Source organism: Poromitra crassiceps (genome assembly GCF_964638095.1).
Source record: "Poromitra crassiceps genome assembly, chromosome: 8".
NCBI lineage: Eukaryota > Metazoa > Chordata > Actinopteri > Beryciformes > Melamphaidae > Poromitra > Poromitra crassiceps.
In genome coordinates this window covers 36,477,434-36,499,933 of record NC_139629.1, presented here as the reverse complement: position 1 = coordinate 36,499,933, position 22,500 = coordinate 36,477,434, and the positions used below count along the sequence as shown (strand labels likewise).

General features: G+C 47.4%; 1 protein-coding gene across 1 annotated transcript in view; it reads right to left on the bottom strand.

The window, feature by feature from the left end:
• LOC310781349 (cadherin-4-like) overlaps window positions 1-22,500 on the bottom strand; it is a gene marked incomplete at both ends in the record, with an annotated part of 346,500 nt that overhangs the window by 101,055 nt on the left and 222,945 nt on the right. The window contains one exon of the mRNA XM_083641961.1: window positions 2,750-2,982. Coding sequence (XP_083498087.1) covers window positions 2,750-2,982 — 233 coding nt within the window. The remainder of the gene's footprint in view (window positions 1-2,749; window positions 2,983-22,500) is intronic.

Genomic DNA, 22,500 nt, shown 5'->3' with positions numbered 1-22,500 from the left:
ATAGCCTTAGCTGTAGCTAACCTGTAACAACATACTCATCTTTCCACCCACTCCCACTAATATAGCCTTAGCTGTAGCTAACCTGTAACAACATACTCATCTTTCCACCCACTCCCACTAATATAGCCTTAGCTGTAGCTAACCTGTAACAACATGCTCATCTTTCCACCCACTCCCACTAATATAGCCTTAGCTGTAGCTAACCTGTAACAACATACTCATCTTTCCACCCACTCCCACTAATATAGCCTTAGCTGTAGCTAACCTGTAACAACATACTCATCTTTCCACCCACTCCCACTAATATAGCTGTAGCTAACCTGTAACAACATACTCATCTTTCCACCCACTCCCACTAATATAGCCTTTGTTGGTCGTCTCTCCGTCTCCATTACTCTCTGTGCTTCCACAACTGGCTTCATTCTGGAAATATAGCTACAAAAACGATTTAATATTACGATTTTTAAACGTCAGAACGAGCTCTCGACAGCTACACCTGCATTTAAATCCTGTCAAAGAAGTCAAACAAGATGGAGAAATCAAATCCCCGGGAACATTCAAAGTAACAATGCTGACATAAGAGGGGATTTTTTTTACTCATCTTATGTTCACCTTTTGCTTACAGAAACATCAGAGCAGCGAGACTCGCTGGTGTGCTTAACTCTGATGGCAGTGCGGTTCAAAAAAGGCTTTCTAAAATCCATCTCGGATGCTGTCACGAGGCGCGCGGTGCCGACGCTGTGCCGCGTGGCGCGCTGGGATTCTGTCATAACAAATCATCTCTATTTTTGCAGAACGTCGCCTTGTGCTTCGCTTAAATTGGAAGTTGAGCTGGGCACAGAGGTAGCAGCAGTTAAGGCTGACTAAGGCTCGGCTTCGAGTGGCGTTTTGAGCACAAACCGCCTCATATCAGCACTTCTGGAGTGTTTAATGGCATCTTTTGGATCTCAAACACAACTTTCAAGCAAAGATCTCTGCGCGTCAGTGGAGGCACAGTGGTCACAATGGTAATGATGTAAACAGATGAAAAAGCACGTCACTCTGGAACACTTTTTTAGTTATTATATTGGGTCCATTTCAATTGATGTTTCCTGCTGATGCGCTGGATTGTTGAGTTGAGTTTGAGTCTGAGTTTAGACAGAACTTAAGTTGTTGGGCTATGGGTTTCCTCCCACAGTACAAGAGACATGCAACTACAGTACTGTATTGTATTGGAGGCTGTAGATTGTCCTTGAGTGCTGTTGGCTAAAGCCCTTTCACACAAAATGGATTGCCTTTCAAATCATGGAAGCATGGATGCTTGATTATTATTATTATTTTTATTATTTCTAAACAAGATAGTTTGTAAACAAATGCTGGATTCAATATACTGTATTTGCCAACCATGTTCAAACAAATTGCAAATTCCACCGGAGTGTCAGAAAAAACAAAAACCAAGTAAGTCTACTCTGAGACTTAGTGGGATCCTCGTCAGATATTTGGACTTTTAAGAGATCCATCATCTCAGCTGGAGTTGATCTTGTCAGGAACGTATTATGTCAGACTCCTCCTCCTCCTGTGAGACCTCTAGAGTGAACACGGGCCCATAATCATGTGTGTTGTCATTACCTAAACTGATGAACACTCGTGCTGATATTGATCAGATCAGATGTGGCTGTGCGGTCCTAGTGCTAGCATGGTTAAAACCCATCTCCATAACGTGATCTCACATTCTCTAGGTATCAGTCTGGACTCTAATCCGTCCACAGTGATTGGTCAGTTGGTGGGAGGACCTTGACAGATCAACTCCGTCTTCAGCCAATCAGCGTCGCCAAATCCACTCCAAATCCATTAGGAAGAACGGCGAAAACGTCTTTTCCGCCGAGAAACTTTGCCGCTGCATGCTCTTGTTCTTGTTTTATTGTTGCTATTGAGTCTATTTCTGCGATAACTGCACTTCTGGCTGTGAAGAAGACGCAGTGTGTATTGAAATGTCAGTCGTTGCACCTTATTAAATACATTGCCAGTGAAAGCGTGCGCTCCAGTCTCGTCTTTGGGTTCAGTCCGTGAAAAGTGGCCCCCCGTTGAACTGTTTCCCTGCACTTACGGCCGTGTTTACTCGTTTATTAACGTTACTGCTCGCTGCTTCGGGGAGCTGACATACTTTGTTGCCAGCGGCTTCCCTGATTGGCCAGTTGCGTTGTCAACGACGAGGCGGCAGGTCTCCGATTGGCCCAGGCGAAACGAAAGGGAATGTGAGTTTCACGTGGTCAGGAGGATGGTTTAGCAGGCTGGTCCTGTGGTAATGGGGACGGTGGAGCTGCAGTCCTACCTGCTCTTAAATAGTGTCAGAGGACACCTGGGGGTCGCCGAGGCCCGGGAACTTTTCCAATAACATCTTCTGGGTGAGGGGAATGGTCCTCTCCCCCTGTGGCAGGCTGATTCTATCGCTCTTAACCATGTACTACTTTCACCCTTCCTGCTCTCTCTCTCTCTCTCTCACTGTCTGATGCCCCAAGGAGTTTTGACCTGATTCTAAGTCGTTACGATCACCAGACCACTGGAGAAAATATGCCAAGGAGAAGAAACTCTGGGAGAATAATTGACATTTGAAACGGTATATGTGTGGATGTGAGTGTCTGGGTGCGTGTGTGTGTGTGCGTGTGTGTGTGTGCGCGTGTGTGTGTGTGTGTGTGTGTGCGTGTGTGAGTGTGTGTGTGTGTGTGTGTGTGTGTGTGTGTGTGTGTGGGTGCGTGCACGTGTATCTCACCTCATTGCCGTTCTGTCGGGGAGACGGTGGTGGTGGGTCAATCAGTGCCAGTTGGATCACAGTCTCCCAGACGGGTGTGTGTGGACCACTCGCGCTCAGTTTGAACTGGACCGGTTCGTCCAGGCTGGCCGCTGGTCCCTGGGCAAAGATGGAGCCATCTGTCCGCACGCTGAAGCTGGGGTCACTGCTCTGGAAGACCACCTCTTCGTTCCCCCTGCAGTCATCAAACTTCACTGCAGACACAAGACGAGGAGAGAGGAGGAGAACGCAGTTAAATACACGCACCATTGGTTTCAGTGGAAGGTAATGAAGCGGACACAGCGGAGTAGTGTATGTGACACCGCATAGGACTTCAGTTCAAACGTTGCTGTGCACACAAAATGTTCAGACATATAAAATACATCATGAAACATTTGCACATACACACATGCATAGCCTAAATATACAGTCTATTAAATGTATGTTTGTGTGCGGTGGCAATTTCTCACTATTAGTCTAGATCTCATGTCAAAAACCACCAAGTGTTGCAACACATTGTCAGTCCGAGGACGTCAAATTCAGCTGTTTTGTTCCGCACCTTGTGCATCAGATGTTAACGAGCAGGGTACTCAGTGTGCGTCTCATAGTGACGCACTGTCAGGCACTGGTAGCCACTTGGTTGGGGTTAGGGTTTGGATATGGTGGGGGTGCTCTAGAGCAGTGGTTCTCAAATGGGGGTCCGGGGACCCCCAGGGGTCCATGGCACTTTGCCAGGGGGTCAGTGAAAAGTTTTCAGGAAAATAAAAAAAATATATACATGTACTGTATATATTTTTTTGCAAAAGCTTCATAGTTCAACGAAAACATGTTATGATTTAAATCTAAAATGGTTCATGGATTACATTCTAATCTAACAAACGTATCAATTTAAAACCATGGAAACAGTTAAGCTTAGCCCAAAATCACAAATCACAATGAGGGGTGGGTCCCCGGTATATTTTCTATCTTGTAAGGGGTCCTTGACTGAAAAACATTTGAGAACCTCTGCTCTAGAGGAAGGGTATGTGGTTTTCTTTCAGTCATCAAATATTAAATATTTTCTGCCTTAAATGTACATATGCAAACAGTACTCTGTCTAAACAACCCAAACACCAGTATACAATATAATCATATTTAATAAGGGTAGTCACTCTCACTGAATGATTCCGTGGAGTATTTTAACAGCCCTCAATGCTCAGTACGTGTGTGTGTGTGTGTGTGTGTGTGTGTGTGTGTGTGTGTGTGTGTGTGTGTGTGTGTGTGTGTGTGTGTGTGTGTGTGTGTGTGTGTGTGTGTGTGTGTGTGACACATTATCCTTTGAATCTAAAGGCAGAGGCTTCTGGTCTTGCTGCCTATCTCTGGCAGCCATGATGTCACCTCTCCTCACTATGAAGGCCGCACACATCGTCCCACCCTCCTCTTTTATACCTTCTGTTTATACACACGCACGCACGCACGCACACACGCACACACACACACACACACACACACACACACACACACACACACACACACACACACATCGTCCCATCCTCCTCTTTGATACCTTCTGTTTATACTGAGATGCCCTCTAGATGAACTGACACGCTCAAATACGGATACAGAATGCACACACACACACACACACACACACACACACACACACGCACACGCACGCACACACACACACACACACACACACACACACACACACACACACACACACACACACACAGACACACTATAACATACAGTAAAGAGGCCTCTCCTTACATCGAGCAAAATAATGGTTTTAAATGAACATGACGTGAAATGAGCCATAACAGCTAATGTTAATCATAAGGATTATGGCTGTTCAGTAAATACCCCTCGTTCCCTGGTAGAAGAAACACCACCTCCTCCCTGCACTCCTTTAAAGATATATGATATAAGATATATATATATCTATATATCTATATATATACATATATATATATATATATATATATATATATATATATATATATATATATATATATATATATACATATATATATATGGGCTAATGCTAGCCTGCGTCCATTAAAACCATTGTGTATTAAAATGACCGATAACGTAGCTGGAGTAACTAATAAAACACATATTTTCTGAACTTACTACTTCAGTCCCCAACCAACGTTACTTCCTCGCGCACCTTTCTCAAAACAATGTCCTTTTTATTGCGGTCCCTTGATATGTCTGGTACAACAGATCAAAGCAGCACTGTGTCTTGTCTATGTAAAACTAACCCTAGATCTATAATATGAAGAGCCTGTACAGCCAATGATGGCTTGAGACTGGCTGCCACAGCTGTCAATCATCCCTTTTTATATGTCAAATAACTACCGTACTTAAAAACAAACTGATCAGAAAAATGACCACTTGCACAAGCATTAGCATGATAATAACTACCGTAAATTCCGGACTATAAGCCGCACCTTTTTTCCCGTTTTTTGGCCTTTTTTGGCCCCTGCGGCTTATATAACGGTGCGGCTTATCTATGGATTTTTTCAAAAAAATAAAAAAAACTCTCTTTTTTAGCACTCTTTCTAACTATAAATCCTATATAACTATCATAAGTTTTAATTTCCTCTCTTGCCCTCTTTTCACCACACTGTATGACACTGTGTGCACTGTAAAAAACAACACAGGTGGTGTTGTGTTATGTTGTTTTGTTGAAATGTTAATAAATGGGAGCTTCCTCAAACAGCCATCTCTTTCCCGACAATCCCCTCTGTGCATGAACCCTTACATATGGTAATTAAACATTAAAACACACAAAAAAAAAAAAAAAAAAAATACCATTAAAACACCCGCGGCTTATAGTCCGGTGCGGCTTATATAAGAAAAAAATAGTCAACTTTGCAGGTGCGGCTTATACACCGGTGCGGCTTATAGTCCGGAATTTACGGTATCTAAAATGATACAAACCACCTTTGGAAAAAAATTATCCGACGTGTACTGTGATTATTTCGGTTGCCCATTTCCCCATCCACTAACATGGGGAGGCGGGCCTTGTGACCTATACTGGCACCTGCCGCCAGAGCGGCGATCTAACATGCAACAGCTTCACTAAAGGGGACCCGGCCTACACCCTTGATGAGAAGGTGAGTCACAGACAGTCTAGCTCGTGCTTTGGCTTGAGGCCTCCTCTCCTTCCTAGTCCACCACCCTCACCTCCTCCCCTCCCCACCAGGCCGCCTCTCTCTCTCTCTCTCCCAGGGATTACCTCGTCTAGACATCATATGGAAGCCTAACCCTGGGCTGCAGGGTCCTAACTCCCCACGGCCCTGCAGGGTCCTACCCCCCCTCACGGTCCACGCTCACCCTCTCATCCTCTCATCCTCCCACGTCTGTGCAACAGCTGAAGCCAGGCTTCCATGACGTGGGGAGATCCTGCTCTTTGTTCTGTCTCCGTGAGCCCGGTGAGCCCCTAAATATGTGTGTGATCACGTGGCTAACCTTCTGTCTGAGGCCAGACGCTCAGGCAGCCAGCTGAGCCAGATGAGCAGGACTCAACCACACGCTGGCCTGTCCACTCCAGGCAGCAGGTGTTGAGGAAGCACCAGTGTCCTGGTCTAGACAGGACATAATGGGTGGATTACCCATATGTCCACACCCAACCCAAGAGGGAGAAGAGCCTCTGTTGTTCATCAGTCTGTCTCTCTCTCTGCATAACTGTACACTTCTACACATCTGTACATTTCTCTTTGTTTGAATCAAGTTTTTTCTTCTTCAGAATTTTCTCCCATTTTCTCTGCAATATAGGCCCTTTTCAAAATGAAACGCTGTGAAAAAGGTCCATTGTACTTGCCAATTCCACCCTACTGTCCCGGTCATTGCTTGCTTCAACCCCCCCTCTGCCAATCTGGGGAGAGATGTGTAGACTAGCACATGCTTCCTCCGATACATGTGAAGCCGCCAGCCGCTTCTCGTCACCTGACAGCGAGGAGGAGTTTCAGCGGGCAGGACATAACGCGTGGGAGGATCACACCGGGGCGAGGGCGGGGGCGTAATAACAAACTCACCAGTTGGCAAATGTGCCTGCTGTGCAAATAGAGTTTTTGGAACACTGCCTGATTATATTAACAAAAAAGGAAGTCAGAAATCTCTCTGAAAACAAGCTTTATTGTGATGCTAAGTGAAACAGTCAAACACTGAAACATAACAAGCAGCAGGTGGTTTGGTGCCACTTTCTCTCTCTCTGTCCTCCAGTCATTCTCTCTCATCTCTCTCAGAGCTGGGCATGTGGCCAGCAGTGCAGTGCTGCTGCGGTCATGGCTGGCAGACGCCTGTGGCTTCAGTGAGGGAGGGGCTGACAGAGGGGGCGGGGGGGGGGGGGGGGGGGGGGGGGTGAGGGAGGGGCTGACAGAGGGGGGCAGTCCCCCACGATGAAATTGACGGAGGGATATGGATCGGCCCCCGGGCCGTCTGTCCGTTTGTTCCGTGCGTCGCGCGCAATTTCTCGGACGCTATTGATTTTGGATTTTGATGAAACTTTGGGGAATGATGTGTGTTATTGCTCCTTTCCAGCATTTTCAAAGTCACTTATTGGCCCGATGGGGGCGCGACAAAACATTTGTTTAATTGTCTGTGTTGTCATACACAATATGTTGGATGCAGCTGATTATTTTCACGAACCTTATGGGAATGGTAGGTCTCACTGCTCAATTATGGCATTTAAAAAAAACTGCACTGATTTGGCCTGAGGGGGCACTACAACATCTGTTTTGTTTGCTGTGTGCCATCGCCAACACCGCTGGTCAGACTTTGAAAAAACGTGAGGCCGTGATGCATCTCAAAACTGCGCCTCAGCATTTTCAAGCACTAATTGGCCCACGGGTGGAGCTATTATATTAGAGGTCAAAACAAGGAGACATACTGGTTCCAAGACAGAGGGGGCATCCTGCATGATTTACTGTTGCCTTGTTTGTATTTTGGTGTGTGTGCATGTATGTTGCAATAATTAATGTGTAAGTAACATGTACTAACGTGCAGGTGTGTAATTAATGTGTAAGTAACATGTACTAACGTGCAGGTGCGTAATTAATGTGTAAGTAACATGTACTAACGTGCAGGTGCGTAATTAATGTGTAAGTAACATGTACTACCGTGCAGGTGTGTAATTAATGTGTAAGTAACATGTACTAACGTGCAGGTGCGTAATTAATGTGTAAGTAACATGTACTAACGTGCAGGTGTGTAATTAATGTGTAAGTAACATGTACTAACGTGCAGGTGCGTAATTAATGTGTAAGTAACATGTACCAACGTGCAGGTGCGTAATTAATGTGTAAGTAACATGTACTAACGTGCAGGTGTGTAAGTAACATGTACTAACGTGCAGGTGTGTAATTAATGTGTAAGTAACATGTACTAACGTGCAGGTGTGTAATTAATGTGTAAGTAACATGTACTAACGTGCAGGTGTGTAATTAATGTGTAAGTAACATGTACTAACGTGCAGGTGTGTAATTAATGTGTAAGTAACATGTACTAACGTGCAGGTGTGTAATTAATGTGTAAGTAACATGTACTAACGTGCAGGTGCGTAATTAATGTGTAAGTAACATGTACTAACGTGCAGATGCGTAATTAATGTGTAAGTAACATGTACTAACGTGCAGGTGTGTAATTAATGTGTAAGTAACATGTACTAACGTGCAGGTGTGTAATTAATGTGTAAGTAACATGTACTAACGTGCAGCTGTGTAATTAATGTGTAAGTAACATGTACTAACGTGCAGGTGTGTAATCCATGTGTGGTGTGTGTGTGTAACAGAGCACTGGAGCATTCCTGATTTTTCCAGAGGTGTCCAGAGGTTCTGTTGTTTGCTACCTCTCTTCTCGTTCTGTCTCTCTCTCTGCCTGTGATTCTTAATCATTACTGTCATCAGACTACTGGAGAAAATGTTATGTAGGAAGAAAAATCTCTGGCACAACAAATTGACATTTGAGGAATTGTACGGCCGCTCTGCCACCACCACCTTATTATGCACATTTACTTGTTTTCCAAAATCCACAGAGACAGGTGTTTATAAAGCATTATGTGTGTGTGTGTGTGTGTGTGTGTGTGTGTGTGTGTGTGTGTGTGCGTGTGTGTGTGTGGGGGGGGGGGGGGGTCATTTACTCTTTATGATTGCCTTCCTGTCTCAACGGTGACAAGCTGAACTGAGTGCTCCAAAAACGGCACAGCAATAGAGTGACAGGCCAAGCGTCCAATCAGAGCACCCAGAGGCTGACTTCTCCATGCACCAATTAAATATAAAGACAGTGCCAATTGTACCTCTCCATCAACACACACACACAGGCCCACACGCCATTGGGTCGATATATACAGTAGAACTATAAGACAGGTTCTGAAAACCTGCCCAAAGCCCAGCGGGCTGACGGCACATTAACAAGTCTCTGAAAGCAGCGGGCCCGGGTTCTGCATTGATCTGACACAGAACACAGACGCCGTGCTGTGCCAAGCAGCCGGCCCAAAGAGAGCAGTCACACTAGGGGTGCTCCGATCCGGCTAAGCCACGATCCGATCCGATTCCGATTCCTGGGATCCGATTCCAGAATCGATTCTCGATTCCAACGATTCTCGATTCCAGAATCTAGAATCGATTCTCAATTATGTAGTTTTATATTGCAATAACACACAAAGGTAAATATAAGACAAAAAATGACAAATGTATTAATGCTGAATTTCAAATTCAACTTCTGTATTACAGTCAGGGCCTAAATTCATTTTGCAAACTAGGGGGGAATTCCCCCCTTATGTTCTTCAGATAAGATGGATTTATAGGCTGGGGGGGATCTGTAAACTTTGAGAAGGATTTATAGATTTTGGGGGGAATACATTAACCAGAGTTCTTAAGTGCAAGAGGTGGGGGCACCGTGGCAGTACAGTACACAAATGACATGAACATTTGGACACTTATTCAGCCGGTATCTTGCATGTTGCGTTCAGGTGCAATGTAAACATTTTTTTTTTTTTTACGATTTTAAGAATCGATTCTTGGGAGTTTGGAATCGATCCAGGAATCGTGGCATTAAGAATCGCGATCCTTTCAGAATCGATTTTTTGGAGCACCCGTAAGTCACACTGTGCCATGTGCCTGATCCTCCCCATATGGACGGACTTCACCCGTTGGGTTTTTGGACCCCTGTTTTGAAGCCTAAGTGTGGCCGTCGCCATCTTGAGGTTCTTGCACGGCTCGCGTGAGATCGCACAAGATCAGGTGTTTCCCAGAGCCACAGCTCAGCCTGCTATTGGTCCGTGATCTGCGAGCTGCGCGATCACTGGACAGGCAACCTGTCATTGCTGTCAATCATCCCCAAAACATCGTCGTTTCTATCGTCTATTCTACTCTAAACGGGTGAGTTATATAGAAATTCACCCCACGTACAGTTGTTATAAAAGGTGAAATTAGCTATATAGAATGTGGGGCATTGTAAGTTGGGTATTTTAAGATGGGAGTGAACGGGGAGCCAGCCACAAGTGGCCATTCAAGGAACTACAGCTTTTAGTATCACTTCCGCGGCTTCGGCTGTCCAACCCCAAGCTTGCCTCCTGCTCCTCCCACAAGCAGTGAATGTGTTTTCTTACTTCTTTATCAATATTGTTTGGAAGACAATGTTTGTTGAGTATGTTGCTTATGTGGACATAGAGAGGAATCTGAGGATATTGGATGATTCCCGCATGTATTTCTTTCTCATCCGCTCCTCCTCCCAACTCTGCCCTTTATTCTCCCCCTCTCTTCTAATTAAAGTTCCTCATCTCCCTCCAACAAGACAAGGACAAGGAGGAGAGGAACGCTGTAAAGAGTCGTGACCTTCTCGTGGTCTCTGGACCCGCCAGGACGTAGGTGACAAGTGTTGAAAGGGAAGTGAGAATGGAGGGAGGGAGGGCTGCGGTGCGGGGAAGGGAGGGCCGCGGGGAAGGGAGGGCCGCGGTGCGGGGAAGGGAGGGCCGCGGTGCGGGGAAGGGAGGGCCGCGGGGGAGGGGGGGAGGGCTGCGGGGAAGGGAGGGCCGCGGGGGAGGGAGGGAGGGCCACGGGGAAGTGGAGTGGTGACAGAAAGAGGGTGAGAGCAGGTGGAGAGAGGGGATGGGCAGCAGGTGGATGAGGGGATGGAGAGAGTGCAGCCATCAGAGAGACAGAGAGATGGAATGAAAGAGGACAATAGAGGAGAAGAAAACAGGCATATAGGCAGATTGCAGCGGCTAAGGCGCCTGGGTAGTGCAGCGGTAGATTCCCTGCCTACCAACACGCTGAGGGTCACAGGTTCGAGCCCCCGTGTTATCTCCGTGTCTGCATTTGGGAATCCGGATTAAGGGCGTGTGTCCTGGCCGCTGCACCAGTGCCTCCCCTGGTCGATCGAGGCGCCAGCTCGGGGGCGAGGAGAACCCGGGGGAATAGCGCTACATCCTGGCGGTGAAACTCCTCACTGTCAGGTGAAAAGAAGTGGCTGGCGACTGTACATGTAAGGGAGGAGGCAGGTGTGCTAGTCTACAACTCTACAAGAGATGGAGAAAGAGGAGGAGGAGGGGAGGATGAGCAATGGAAGGGGGGTGGGGGTGGTGGAGGTATGAAGCTGGGATCCTGGCTCAGCTGAGAGTGAACTGGCTCTCCCTCACACGGACACATTGGAATGGCTGGGCTGCTCAGATGGCTGTTTAAACAGGTTAATTGGGCTGGCCTCCCGAGAGACGGAGACAGATGGAGAGATGGATGGGAGGAGAGAGGAGAGACAGACAGAGAGACCTACTGTAGAGAGAGGGAGAGAGAGACGAGCACAGAGGGCGGGATGGAGAGATGGATGGATGATGAGACAGGAGTATGGCTGCTGATCAGAGTGGCCGCGGGGAGTGTGTGGTCTAATCAGAGCGGACTGGAGTCCTGCAGCGGCTCGCTCGCCCGCTGACTGAGTAAGAGGGCCACGTCCACTGATGGAGGAGGAACTCGCCTCTGATGGAGGAGAGGGTGTGTGAAGCCCCTCAGGGGGGAGGCTCCTCCTCCTCCTCCTCCACGAGAGGGCTTTGCCAGTGACTAGCTCCTTTTAACAGAATGCCATTAGTATGCGTGCACACACACACAGATATATACACACACACACACACACACACACAAACATATGCACATATACACACAGATATATACACACACACACACACGCGCACACAGATACATATACACACACACACACACACACACACACACACACACACACACACACACACACACACACACACACACACACACACACACACAGAGAGAGACACAGTTTGTGGACATGTTGTTCTGCACCTTGTGTCCATCCAGAAATAGAGTGAGGTCAGAATGAACCAAACATGTTGTTCCATTCGAGTGGATTATACAATTATAAAGGTTCTCACCTGTGGTTTAGTGCTTGAGAAAAGGCTCTAACCCCAGCCAGCTACAAACAAATACATTCATTTAGTTTCTAACGTCAAGCAAACTCAAAGCTATTCATTCGCTGTCAAACAAACATCAAGGCCAACCCACTTGTTGGGTTTCAATATTGATTTAACGTTCATTTTATGCACATTTTATGTTCATATATGCTTTTGAGAAATTGGGAGGAATGGATCACTCTGTCCTGTTTAACTGACAAAGCACAAATCAACAAGGAAACAAACAAAAAAAACTACTTTTAGCCTGATGAAGCGAAAAAAGTGAGTGTCTTTTTTCTACGGCAAAGTTCCTGCTGGCAGAAGTGCGATGGCTAACTTTAATTGTAGCCTCGGTGCTACAAAGTTGGTGTTATCTCGAGCTGCTCCATGAAAGACTGTGTTGTGTTGTGTTGTGTTGTGTTGTGTTGTGTTGTGTTGTGTTGTGTTGTGGTCCAGAGGAAAGAGAGAAGAAAAGATCAAGACCAGGACCTGGGGCTAGCTGTGTGTGTGTGTGTGTGTGTGTGTGTGTGTGTGTGTGTGTGTGTGTGTGTGTGTGTGTGTGTGTGTGTGTGTGTGTGTGTGTGTGTGTGTGTGTGTGTGTGTGTGTGTATCTGTGTGTGTGTGTGTGTGTGTGTGTGTATTTATCTGCGTGTGTGTGTGTGTGTGTATATCTGTGTGTGTGTGTGTGTGTGTGTGTGTATATCTGTGTGTGTGTGTGTGTGTGTGTGTGTGTGTGTGTGTGTGTGTGTGTGTGTGTGTGTGTGTGTGTGTGTGTGTGTGTGTGTGTGTGTGTGTGCCTGTGTGTGCGTGTGTATTCTCCTTTGTCTTTCCACGAGCAGCAGCAGCTCAGACCGTGTTGCAGAGAACAACATTGGAAATGGGCAAAAACAGTAACGTTTTTCAAAAAATAATGGTTTCCTTCTGGGGGAAATCGGGGTATTGATTATCTCCTTGTTTTGAATTGTTCAGTCCAGCTTCAGAGCAGCCATGCTGGAAACTGTGTGCCTCCAAACCTGGCTAGCCTTGCTTTTAAATACAGGGGAAGTGCACTGCAGCACTGGACCAGCGCAGCACTGTACCAGACACTGACTGTGTCCTGGATATATGGATGGCCCGTGGCATCCTAACGTCCAAAAGAATTAAGCAGCTTTTGCTACGGTTCTGTTGGGTTGAACACCGATTCACTTTACTTCACAGACCCACTTTCTCTGGGTGAAAATCCAAAAATGCCAGCAGAACATAATTAGGTCCTAGATGGAGCTTGGTCATGTTTGACCCTAAAATACCTCTCTTGGGTTTGCTAGAAAAATCAAATCATTCATTATGAATCTAATGAATATATCATTTACATTTGATGGAGTGACTGAGAGAAGACACAGGGAAGGAATACGGGGCAAACACAAAGCTATTCATACTGTATTATTCATACATATTATACACACACACACACACCTTCACAAAGAGATTGTTTTTGTCTAATCAGCATCTCGTTAGTGACAGATTAGTATTCCTCTAAACAAGTGCAGAGGCGCCTGATTGGTCCTCATCAATCTGCAGCCATGTCTCCCACAGAGGGGGGGGGCTCAGTGGAGCCTGAGCTCTCAGCCCTCCAACCAATCACGGTGTGTGTTGCTGTTTGTATGGATTTGAGTCAGGAACACATAGAACAGAGTCTTTATAGAGCGTATGTTATATCGATTAGCCAAAGTGCTTAAACATGAATATACCTCACATTCACACACCGCCTGCAGCCATGCGAGGTGCTAACTGCTCGTCGGGAGCGGTTAGGGGGTTCGGTGTCTTGCTCAAGGACACTTCGTCAGGAGCGAGCCTCGAACCGGGAACCTTCCGATTCCCCCGATCTACGTCCTGAGCTAAAGCACTGCTGCCCGCAGCCCCACCACACACACACACACACAATGCCACTAAATGCCTCTCAACAATGGCCGACACACTTGCATGAATAGTAGTAGAGTACTCTTCCTATCCCTAGCTACGGCCCCCTTTTCCCTAGCACCGCCCCCTTCCTCCGCCCTCCCCCTAGCCACTCCCCCTAGCCACCCCTTAAATCCACACTCTCTACCATCTTCCTATCTCTAGCTACGAACCCGCTTGCCTAGCCCCGCCCCCTAGTCTCATGCTACAAACAGACGGACGCACACACACACACACGTCATGTACGGAAGTGGCTGCACAGCTTAAAAATAACCAAACAGAATAAAACACTCTGGGTCGGGGCGGAACCGGGAACTGGTGGGAATGGCGTGATCCTCCCATGTGCTACGTCCTGCCGGCGAAGCTCCCCGCTGTCAGGTGATCAAAGAAGCGACTGGCAACTGCGCATGTGTCGGAGGAAGCATGGTGCTAGTCTACGGCTCTCCCCAGATCGGCAGAGGGCGGAGCAGCAGAGGGGGGGGGGGGGGACGGTGTATCAGAAGCAGAAATAGAATAAAGGACTGTGAAATGCCTCTTACACAATCTCTTCATAATCACAATCTCTTGACACCTCTTCTCCCCTACGTTCCTGCTGAGTAAATCACATCCCCATGATTGAAAACAAAGCGTTGTACATTTGCTTGACACTGTTCTACTGTATGTTCATTAATTATTCATCCCTCTCTTACTCTCCGGCTGCCTTGGGTGTTTGTGCAGATAATGAAGGAGGAGAAACGACAGAGCGAGGCAGAGAGAGAGAGAGAGAGAGGGAGAGAGAGAGAGCGAGGCAGAGAGAGAGAGGGAGAGAGAGAGAGGGAGAAAGAGAGAGATGGAGAGAGAGAGAGAGGCAGAGAGAGAGGGAGAAAGAGAGAGAGGGAGAGAGAGAGAGGGAGAGAGATGGAGAGGGAGAGGGAGAGGGAGAGAGAGAGAGAGAGGGAGAGAGATGGAGAGAGGGAGGGAGAGAGAGAGAGAGATGGAGAGAGAGAGAGAGAGAGGCAGAGAGAGAGAGAGAAAGAGAGAGAGGGAGAGAGAGAGGGAGAGAGAGAGAGAGAGGGAGAGAGAGAGGGAGAGAGATGGAGAGAGGGACAGGGAGAGAGAGAGGGAGAAAGAGAGAGAGGGAGAGAGCGACCGAGAGCGAAAACGAGAGAATCAACGAGTCTTTTGACAATCAGGCCGGGCTTTAGCGGTGATTATGAGGCAAGGCAGAGAGAGAGAGAGAGAGAGAGAGAGAGAGAGAGAGACAGAGAGAGAGAGAGAGAGAGAGAGAGAGAGAGAGAGAGAGAGAGAGAGAGAGAGAGAGACAGAGAGAGAGAGAGAGAGAGAGGGATCAGGCTGTATAAAGCCTCTCCCAGGAAGAGAAAAGCCCCTCTGTGGAGAGAGAGAGTATCAGAGGAAGAAAAGTCTCTTTTCAGCACAAACTTCCCCTAACTTTGTCTGCAGCATTTCTGTGCTGAAACAACATGAAGACTCAGGGGAACGTGTCTCTGGTCTGCGCATCCATCTCAGTTTAGAAGCGGGACAGTTAGGTCTGTTGTTCTGGGGCTACGCACACACACACACACACACACACACAAACGCACACACACACACACACCCCGAGAAACACACACACACACACCCAAAAACACACACACACGCACACACACACCTCCAAACACACACACACACAAACCCCCAAAAACACTCTCACACACACACACGCACACACACACACACGCACGCACACGCACACACTCACACACTCCAGCAGACACACTTCCGACGCAGCCAAAAGGTATTTACACAGCAGAAGCACATCATCTCATTTCCACACAGCAGCCATGACTCCACTTCATTCAGTTTGCCCTTTTCCCCTCCAGCCGTTCTGTGGTTAAAGACCAAAGCACAAACCCGCCGGGCTCCTCTCTGGTGGTTGTGGTGCGGTGCGTTTTCACGGATCGATATAGCCGACAAATTCAACGATGGATTTGAATACGTACAGTATAGGTCCGTGTTCCCTGGAGGCCCGCCCCAGAGTGGGTATCACTATGTGCTATAGTGCGATGCCTAAAGGGCCTGCAGCGAGCCATCTGATAGCGTCTGAGCCGACTGGACTGAACACAGTGTGAGAGGAGTGGAGAATACTGTAAGGTCAGCATGTGTCTGTGTGGTGTCTGCAGGACTGCCTGTGGCCCTGGGTCCCGCGGGTCAGGAGGAGCTGGTGGTGGACAGGAGGTGGTTCCTAACGGTTATGTGAGGCTATGAGAGGGACTGCTGTTGTCTTTCAGAGTGTACAGTCCAGTTCACTATGAGCAGTGTTGGGCAAGTTACTTTCAAAATGTAATATACTACATAGTATTAGTTACTTTCATTTGAAAGTAATAAGTTACTTTACAATATTACTGTCTGTGTAGAGTAACATGTTACTTATTACACTACTTTTGCATTACTTTCACCAAAATAACAGCAGTAGCAGAATGACATCGCCTCCCCTGGAACCATCGCAAAAATAATTCCAACCGTCTTGAAGTCAGTGTAAACAATTCAAAATTCTAAAATATGATCCTTTTCCTTTGTTATTGTCATCTATAGTGGTTATTTGCATAAAAAAAACTATTTGATTAGGAAATAATTGTATCTTCATTTAAATATGTGCTTTGATGAAAATGTATCAACTCAATTTGTAACTTCTTGTGTTACTTGACTGGTATAATATTACTGAAATCCTATTGGTAATAAGTTATATTACTGAGTTACTGCTAAAAGTAATATATTACATGTAATACTGTATGTTACTTTTGTAATGAGTTACCCCTCAACACTGCTGTGTAAAGCTGCGTTCACACCGACCTATTAAAGTTTTTCGCTGGCATCGAGTTTACATACAAAGTCAATGCAAACGAGCGATTGAGCGTATATTCGCCCGGGAGAAAAATCGCTGGGCGTCCGAGCGACAGAGACAGAGCGATAGGGAGAAAATACGCTCGTCGCCCGAGATGAAATACGCTGGCATCAGTCGCTCGCTGTTCAACGCTGATTGGCTGCCGTGTGAGAGCGAGTCAAGGATCACACTGGCTTCGAACAAACCGCTGGTTTATTGTGTGGCAACAAACCGCATTGAGCTGACATGAAGGGAAGTCTGTACTACCGGTATAGAGCTCGCATTAGGAGCACGCTGATAGGCTTAGCTTGTAAACAACTACGGTGGCTCGTAGGGCTGTGGCGATTCACTTATCTCCCGATTCGATACTATCACGATTCTTGGGTGCCGATTCGATTTATATTGCGATTCTTAAGTATTGCGATTCTACGATTATTGCGATTCGATATTACGATTTATTGCGATTTTTGTTTATTTTTTTATTTTATTTTTTCAGTTTGTTTGCTTTTTTACACTAGATTAGAACATGGGAAAAGTTGAATCATACACTAGAGACTGTATATTATATATCATGAGTAGGGCTGGGCGATATAGTTAAAAACAGGGGCGGACTGGGATCATAATTCAGGCCGGGCATTAGATACCAAGCAGGCCAGGCCGATATGGGCCAACGCGCGTGAAATTTGGGCCGTTTGAAGCCAGATTTGGGCCGTTTGAAGTCCAATTTTACAATGAGATGCACCCACTTTAACCCTGAAGTGTAATTATTACTTCAGACTAACTAATAAAGTAATAAAACCACTAGTAAACCAGTAGGCGGCGCCTGGCCTGCTGTTCAGTGAGTGGCCTGACTGCAAGCACAAAATTTTTTTTTTTTTTTTTTTTTTTGCGATTATCGATTCTAGAATAAAAGATCGATCCAAAAAATCGTGACATTAAAAATCGCGATACTTAGGTGAATCGATTTTTTCCCCCACCCCTAGTGGCTCGTAGTGGACAAACATCATGACATTTCGTAACGTTATAGCCCCCAGATGTCCGTCAATTCGTGTGCCTGTTGATGAGCGATTTAAACACAGTGACAGAGCGATTCCAAAGGGTTGAATCGAGCAAAGGGGGAAAAATAAATATCTCGGTGTGAACACAGCTTCACAGTGCAGTTCACTATGAGAGGGACTGCTTTTGTCTTTCAGAGTGTAACAGTCCAGTTCACTATGAGAGGGACTGCTGTTGTCTTTCAGAGTGTAACAGTCCAGTTCACTATGAGAGGGACTGCTGTTGTCAGCAGTTTCCAGTGAGTTGGGGCCCTGCAGGATTTGGGTTTGCTTTGACTCGCCCTCCTCCGCCCTCCTCCGCCCTCCCCGTCTGTTCAGCCGCCCTCCAGAGACATGCAGACTCGCTCGGGTACCATTTGTCTGGGACAGTGATCCCAAGGTCGATGTGTGTGTGTGTGTGTGTGTGTGTGTGTGTGTGTGTGTGTGTGTGTGTGTGTGTGGGGTGGGGGGGGGGGGGGTGTATGTTTCAAGACTGCCCTTCCCTCTCTGACCCTAATATCCATCAACCTCCCCTCCCAGTCTCAGCTCCCAGTCACCACCTAGTCCCAGTCACCACCTAGTCCCAGTCACCACCTAGTCCCAGTCATCACCTAGTCCCACCTAGTTCCAGTCACCACCTAGTCCCAGTCACCACCTAGTCCCACCTAGTGCCAGTCACCACCTAGTCCCAGTCACCACCTAGTCCCACCTAGTTCCAGTCACCACCTAGTCCCAGTCACCACCTAGTCCCAGTCACCACCTAGTCCCACCTAGTGCCAGTCACCACCTAGTCCCAGTCACCACCTAGTCCCAGTCACCACCTGGTGCCAGTCACCACGTATAGTCCCAGTCACCACCTAGTCCCAGTCACCACCTAGTCCCAGTCACCACGTAGTCCCAGTCACCACCTAGTCCCAGTCACCACGTAGTCCCAGTCACCACCTAGTCCCAGTCACCACCTAGTCCCAGTCACCACCTAGTCCCAGTCACCACCTAGTCCCAGTCACCACCTAGTCCCAGTCACCACCTGGTGCCAGTCACCACCTAGTCCCAGTCACCACGTAGTCCCAGTCACCACCTGGTGCCAGTCACCACGTAGTCCCAGTCACCACGTAGTCCCAGTCACCACCTGGTACCAGTCACCACGTAGTCCCAGTCACCACCTAGTCCCAGTCACCACCTAGTCCCACCTAGTCCCAGTCACCACCTAGTCCCAGTCACCACGTAGTCCCAGTCACCACCTAGTCCCAGTCACCACCTGGTGCCAGTCACCACGTAGTCCCAGTCACCACCTAGTCCCAGTCACCACCTAGTCCCAGTCACCACGTAGTCCCAGTTACCACGTAGTCCCAGTCACCACCTAGTCCCAGTCACCACCTAGTCCCAGTCACCACCTAGTCCCAGTCACCACGTAGTCCCAGTCACCACGTAGTCCCAGTCACCACCTAGTCCCAGTCACCACGTAGTCCCAGTTACCACGTAGTCCCAGTCACCACCTAGTCCCAGTCACCACCTAGTCCCAGTCACCACGTAGTCCCAGTCACCACCTAGTCCCAGTCACCACGTAGTCCCAGTTAGTGATGCCACGGTGTGAACATTTTCACACAGAATGATAAGCACGTGACCAGACCGGTATTACCGGTTACACCGGGAAATGTAAACAATAGAATTGTTAGTTCCTACTAGTGCATGTTGTTCCCGGGAACAATAACAGTGAGACACCAGTCGGGTATCCATAGCAGCTAGACTAGAGCGAACGTTACGTTATATGTATGTTGATAATACAAGTTTTAAAGTAAGCAAGAGTCTATGCTTTAACCATCCATTCTGTAGGTTCATAGAGACAAGACGCACGCTGCTGCTGTTTAAAGTACTAACGTTAGCATGGACGCTCACAGTCATACAACACTGGCTGCATCACAACTCATGGCTACATCTGACTCGAGACAACTTTTCAGACGCCCGTGGAGACAATCTTTCTCAAAAGAAACTAACGTTAGCGACACACCTGGAGACTTTTTCTGACATGGGATTAACAATACCAGCATGCAGCAGTAAGCAGGCAATGACTGAATGCTGGTAAGTCCTCCCTCCCGTTAGCATTGATGCTAAGTTAGCATCGACTTTTCGCTGTGGAAAAAAAAGGCACATTTCCAGAGATGGCCCGCAGTGACAACAGAATGCACACGCATGCAGGCTTAGCTAAGGGTCTTACCTACATGTGTATGAGGAGGGCATCATTTGTGTTCATAAGACGTATAGCGTTAACTAACGTTAGTTGCTGGTCTAACCAGAACAGCGGAGCCACACTGCAGCCCAGAGGGAGCGCTTCTAATTTACACCGGCGCACGCTGAAACTGCGGAGTTTTCCTTTCAATTCTTCCTCCATAAAAACAAAAGGTGTTACCGGTGGGCACGTTATGTAATCGGTGTAATCCCCCCAACACCGTGTAACACCGGTAACACCTAAAATCGCGACAAGCCTAGTCCCAGTCACCGCCTAGTCCCGCCCCCCTCCCTGCTCTACAACAGAAGTCAGCCTAGTAGGCTACAGGTCATCAAAGCCAACGATTCAACTGTTCACTTTCTTCCTCCCACTACACTATTTGCCTGCGAGCATCAAGCATCAAGCATCAAGCGTCTTGTTGTAAAAGAAATCAGAAATCTTTCTCACATTGTTTTCTCAAGCTTCCCTGAGGAAGCAAACGGCACTAAATTGCTTTCCCCAAAGATGCCGGAGGAAATGGAGGCTGTATTTTCTCAAATCTAATCAACATCTCTCACAACTTTGAGAAAATGTTTTGGATTTTTCAATGGTACAGTAGAGTAGCAGCCAGAGCCCAAACTGGAGAAATCCCCCTCGACTTGAAAGCAGGGAAAAACATTCACATGTAATAAGACCATCTGCATGGAGGATGAAGAGCCTGCTTTTTTCAATATGTAAGAGGCTAGATCACTTCTTCTTCTTCTTCTCCTCCTGGAAAGAGACACTGCAGCCAGCAGGCTGTGATGCTGCCACCCAGGGGCCGACGGTGGTCAACCATGCAATTAGTGGTTCTTTCACCGAGAGTTCAGCAAACGGCCAAATCTGGGTCACGCCTCCAAGTGTTATTGAGAAAACGCCAGAGACCGATCACAGCAGTATCAATAACTGTCACATTAACAGCTCTGTATTGACATGGAATTAAATAATGCATTGGTCGATTCACACTTTCATCGGATTTTGTATTCAAGATTGCATCGCTGTATATGGATTTATCTTATTGAAGATGAAAGTGGGTGAAGGAGTGTTTTTTTTGTGAGAAGCAGGACTGCTCTTGTATGAAACACACACAAAAAGATGTGATTATAATGTTGCCTGTCATCACTATTGTAGTTACAATGACAAAGGGACAATGGCAATCAGACCCACTTGTTAGGTAAAGTGAAACACTGTGGAAAGTCTTTCAGATCCGGATCACGAGCCATGGTAAGATCATTTGAGTTGTCAAATGCCAAAGGTTCCCCGTGTGTGTGTGAGTGTGTGTGTGTGAGTGTGTGTGTGTGTGTGTGTGTGTGTGTGTGTGTGCGCGTGCGTGTGTGTGTGTGTGTGTGTGTGTGTGTGTGTGTGTGTGTGTGTGTGTGTGCGTGTGCGTGTGTGCGTGTGAGTGTGAGTGTGTGTGTGTGTGTGCGTGCGTGTGTGCGTGTGTGTGTGAGTGTGTGTGCTCAGCATCACTGAAGCACACTGTAGGCTGAATGAGTGGGCTCTACAGAGAGCTGACCGATGGCTGTTAAAACCGTCAGCTAAATGTTTCTTAGGGCTTGTAGGCAATAACAAAGCATATCCCGAAGGAGGACTGAGTCAGAGTTTTTAGTGCCTACATAAAAAGAGAGAGTGTGTGCGTGTGTGTGTGCGTATGTGTGAGTGTGAGTGTGAGTGTGTGTGTGCGTGTGAGTGTGAGTGTGAGTGTGTGTGTGTGTGTGTGTGTGTGTGTGTGTGTGTGTGTGTGTGTGCGTGTTCTATGTTGCCTGGTCCAAATATCTCTCCTATGTGGGTGAGAGCATGAAGTAGAGGAATGCTTTACTGCAACTTTTAACTGATGGTATGACGGGCCAATTAGGCCTGTCAGGTAACACCTATAAACACACACACACACACACACACACACACACACACACACACACACACACACACACACACACACACACTCCTCACACAAACACACCAAGGAGAGGGCTTTGCAGTAGCTATAGGGCTGGAGGAGGCTGGCAGACAAGGGCTCCCAAAGGTACAAACACAGGCAGCGATGTAGCAACCCCTCCCCTCCTCCTCTCCCCCCCGTCCCCTCCTCCCCCCCCGTCCCCTCCTCTCCCCTCCCCCCTCTCCTCCTCTCCCCTCCCCCCCTCCTCCTCTCCTCTCTCCCCTCCCCCCCTCCTCTCCTCTCCTCTCCCCTCCTCCTCCTCATCCTCTCCCCCTCTCCTCCTCTCCCCTCTCCCCTCCCTCCCTCCTCACCTCCTCACA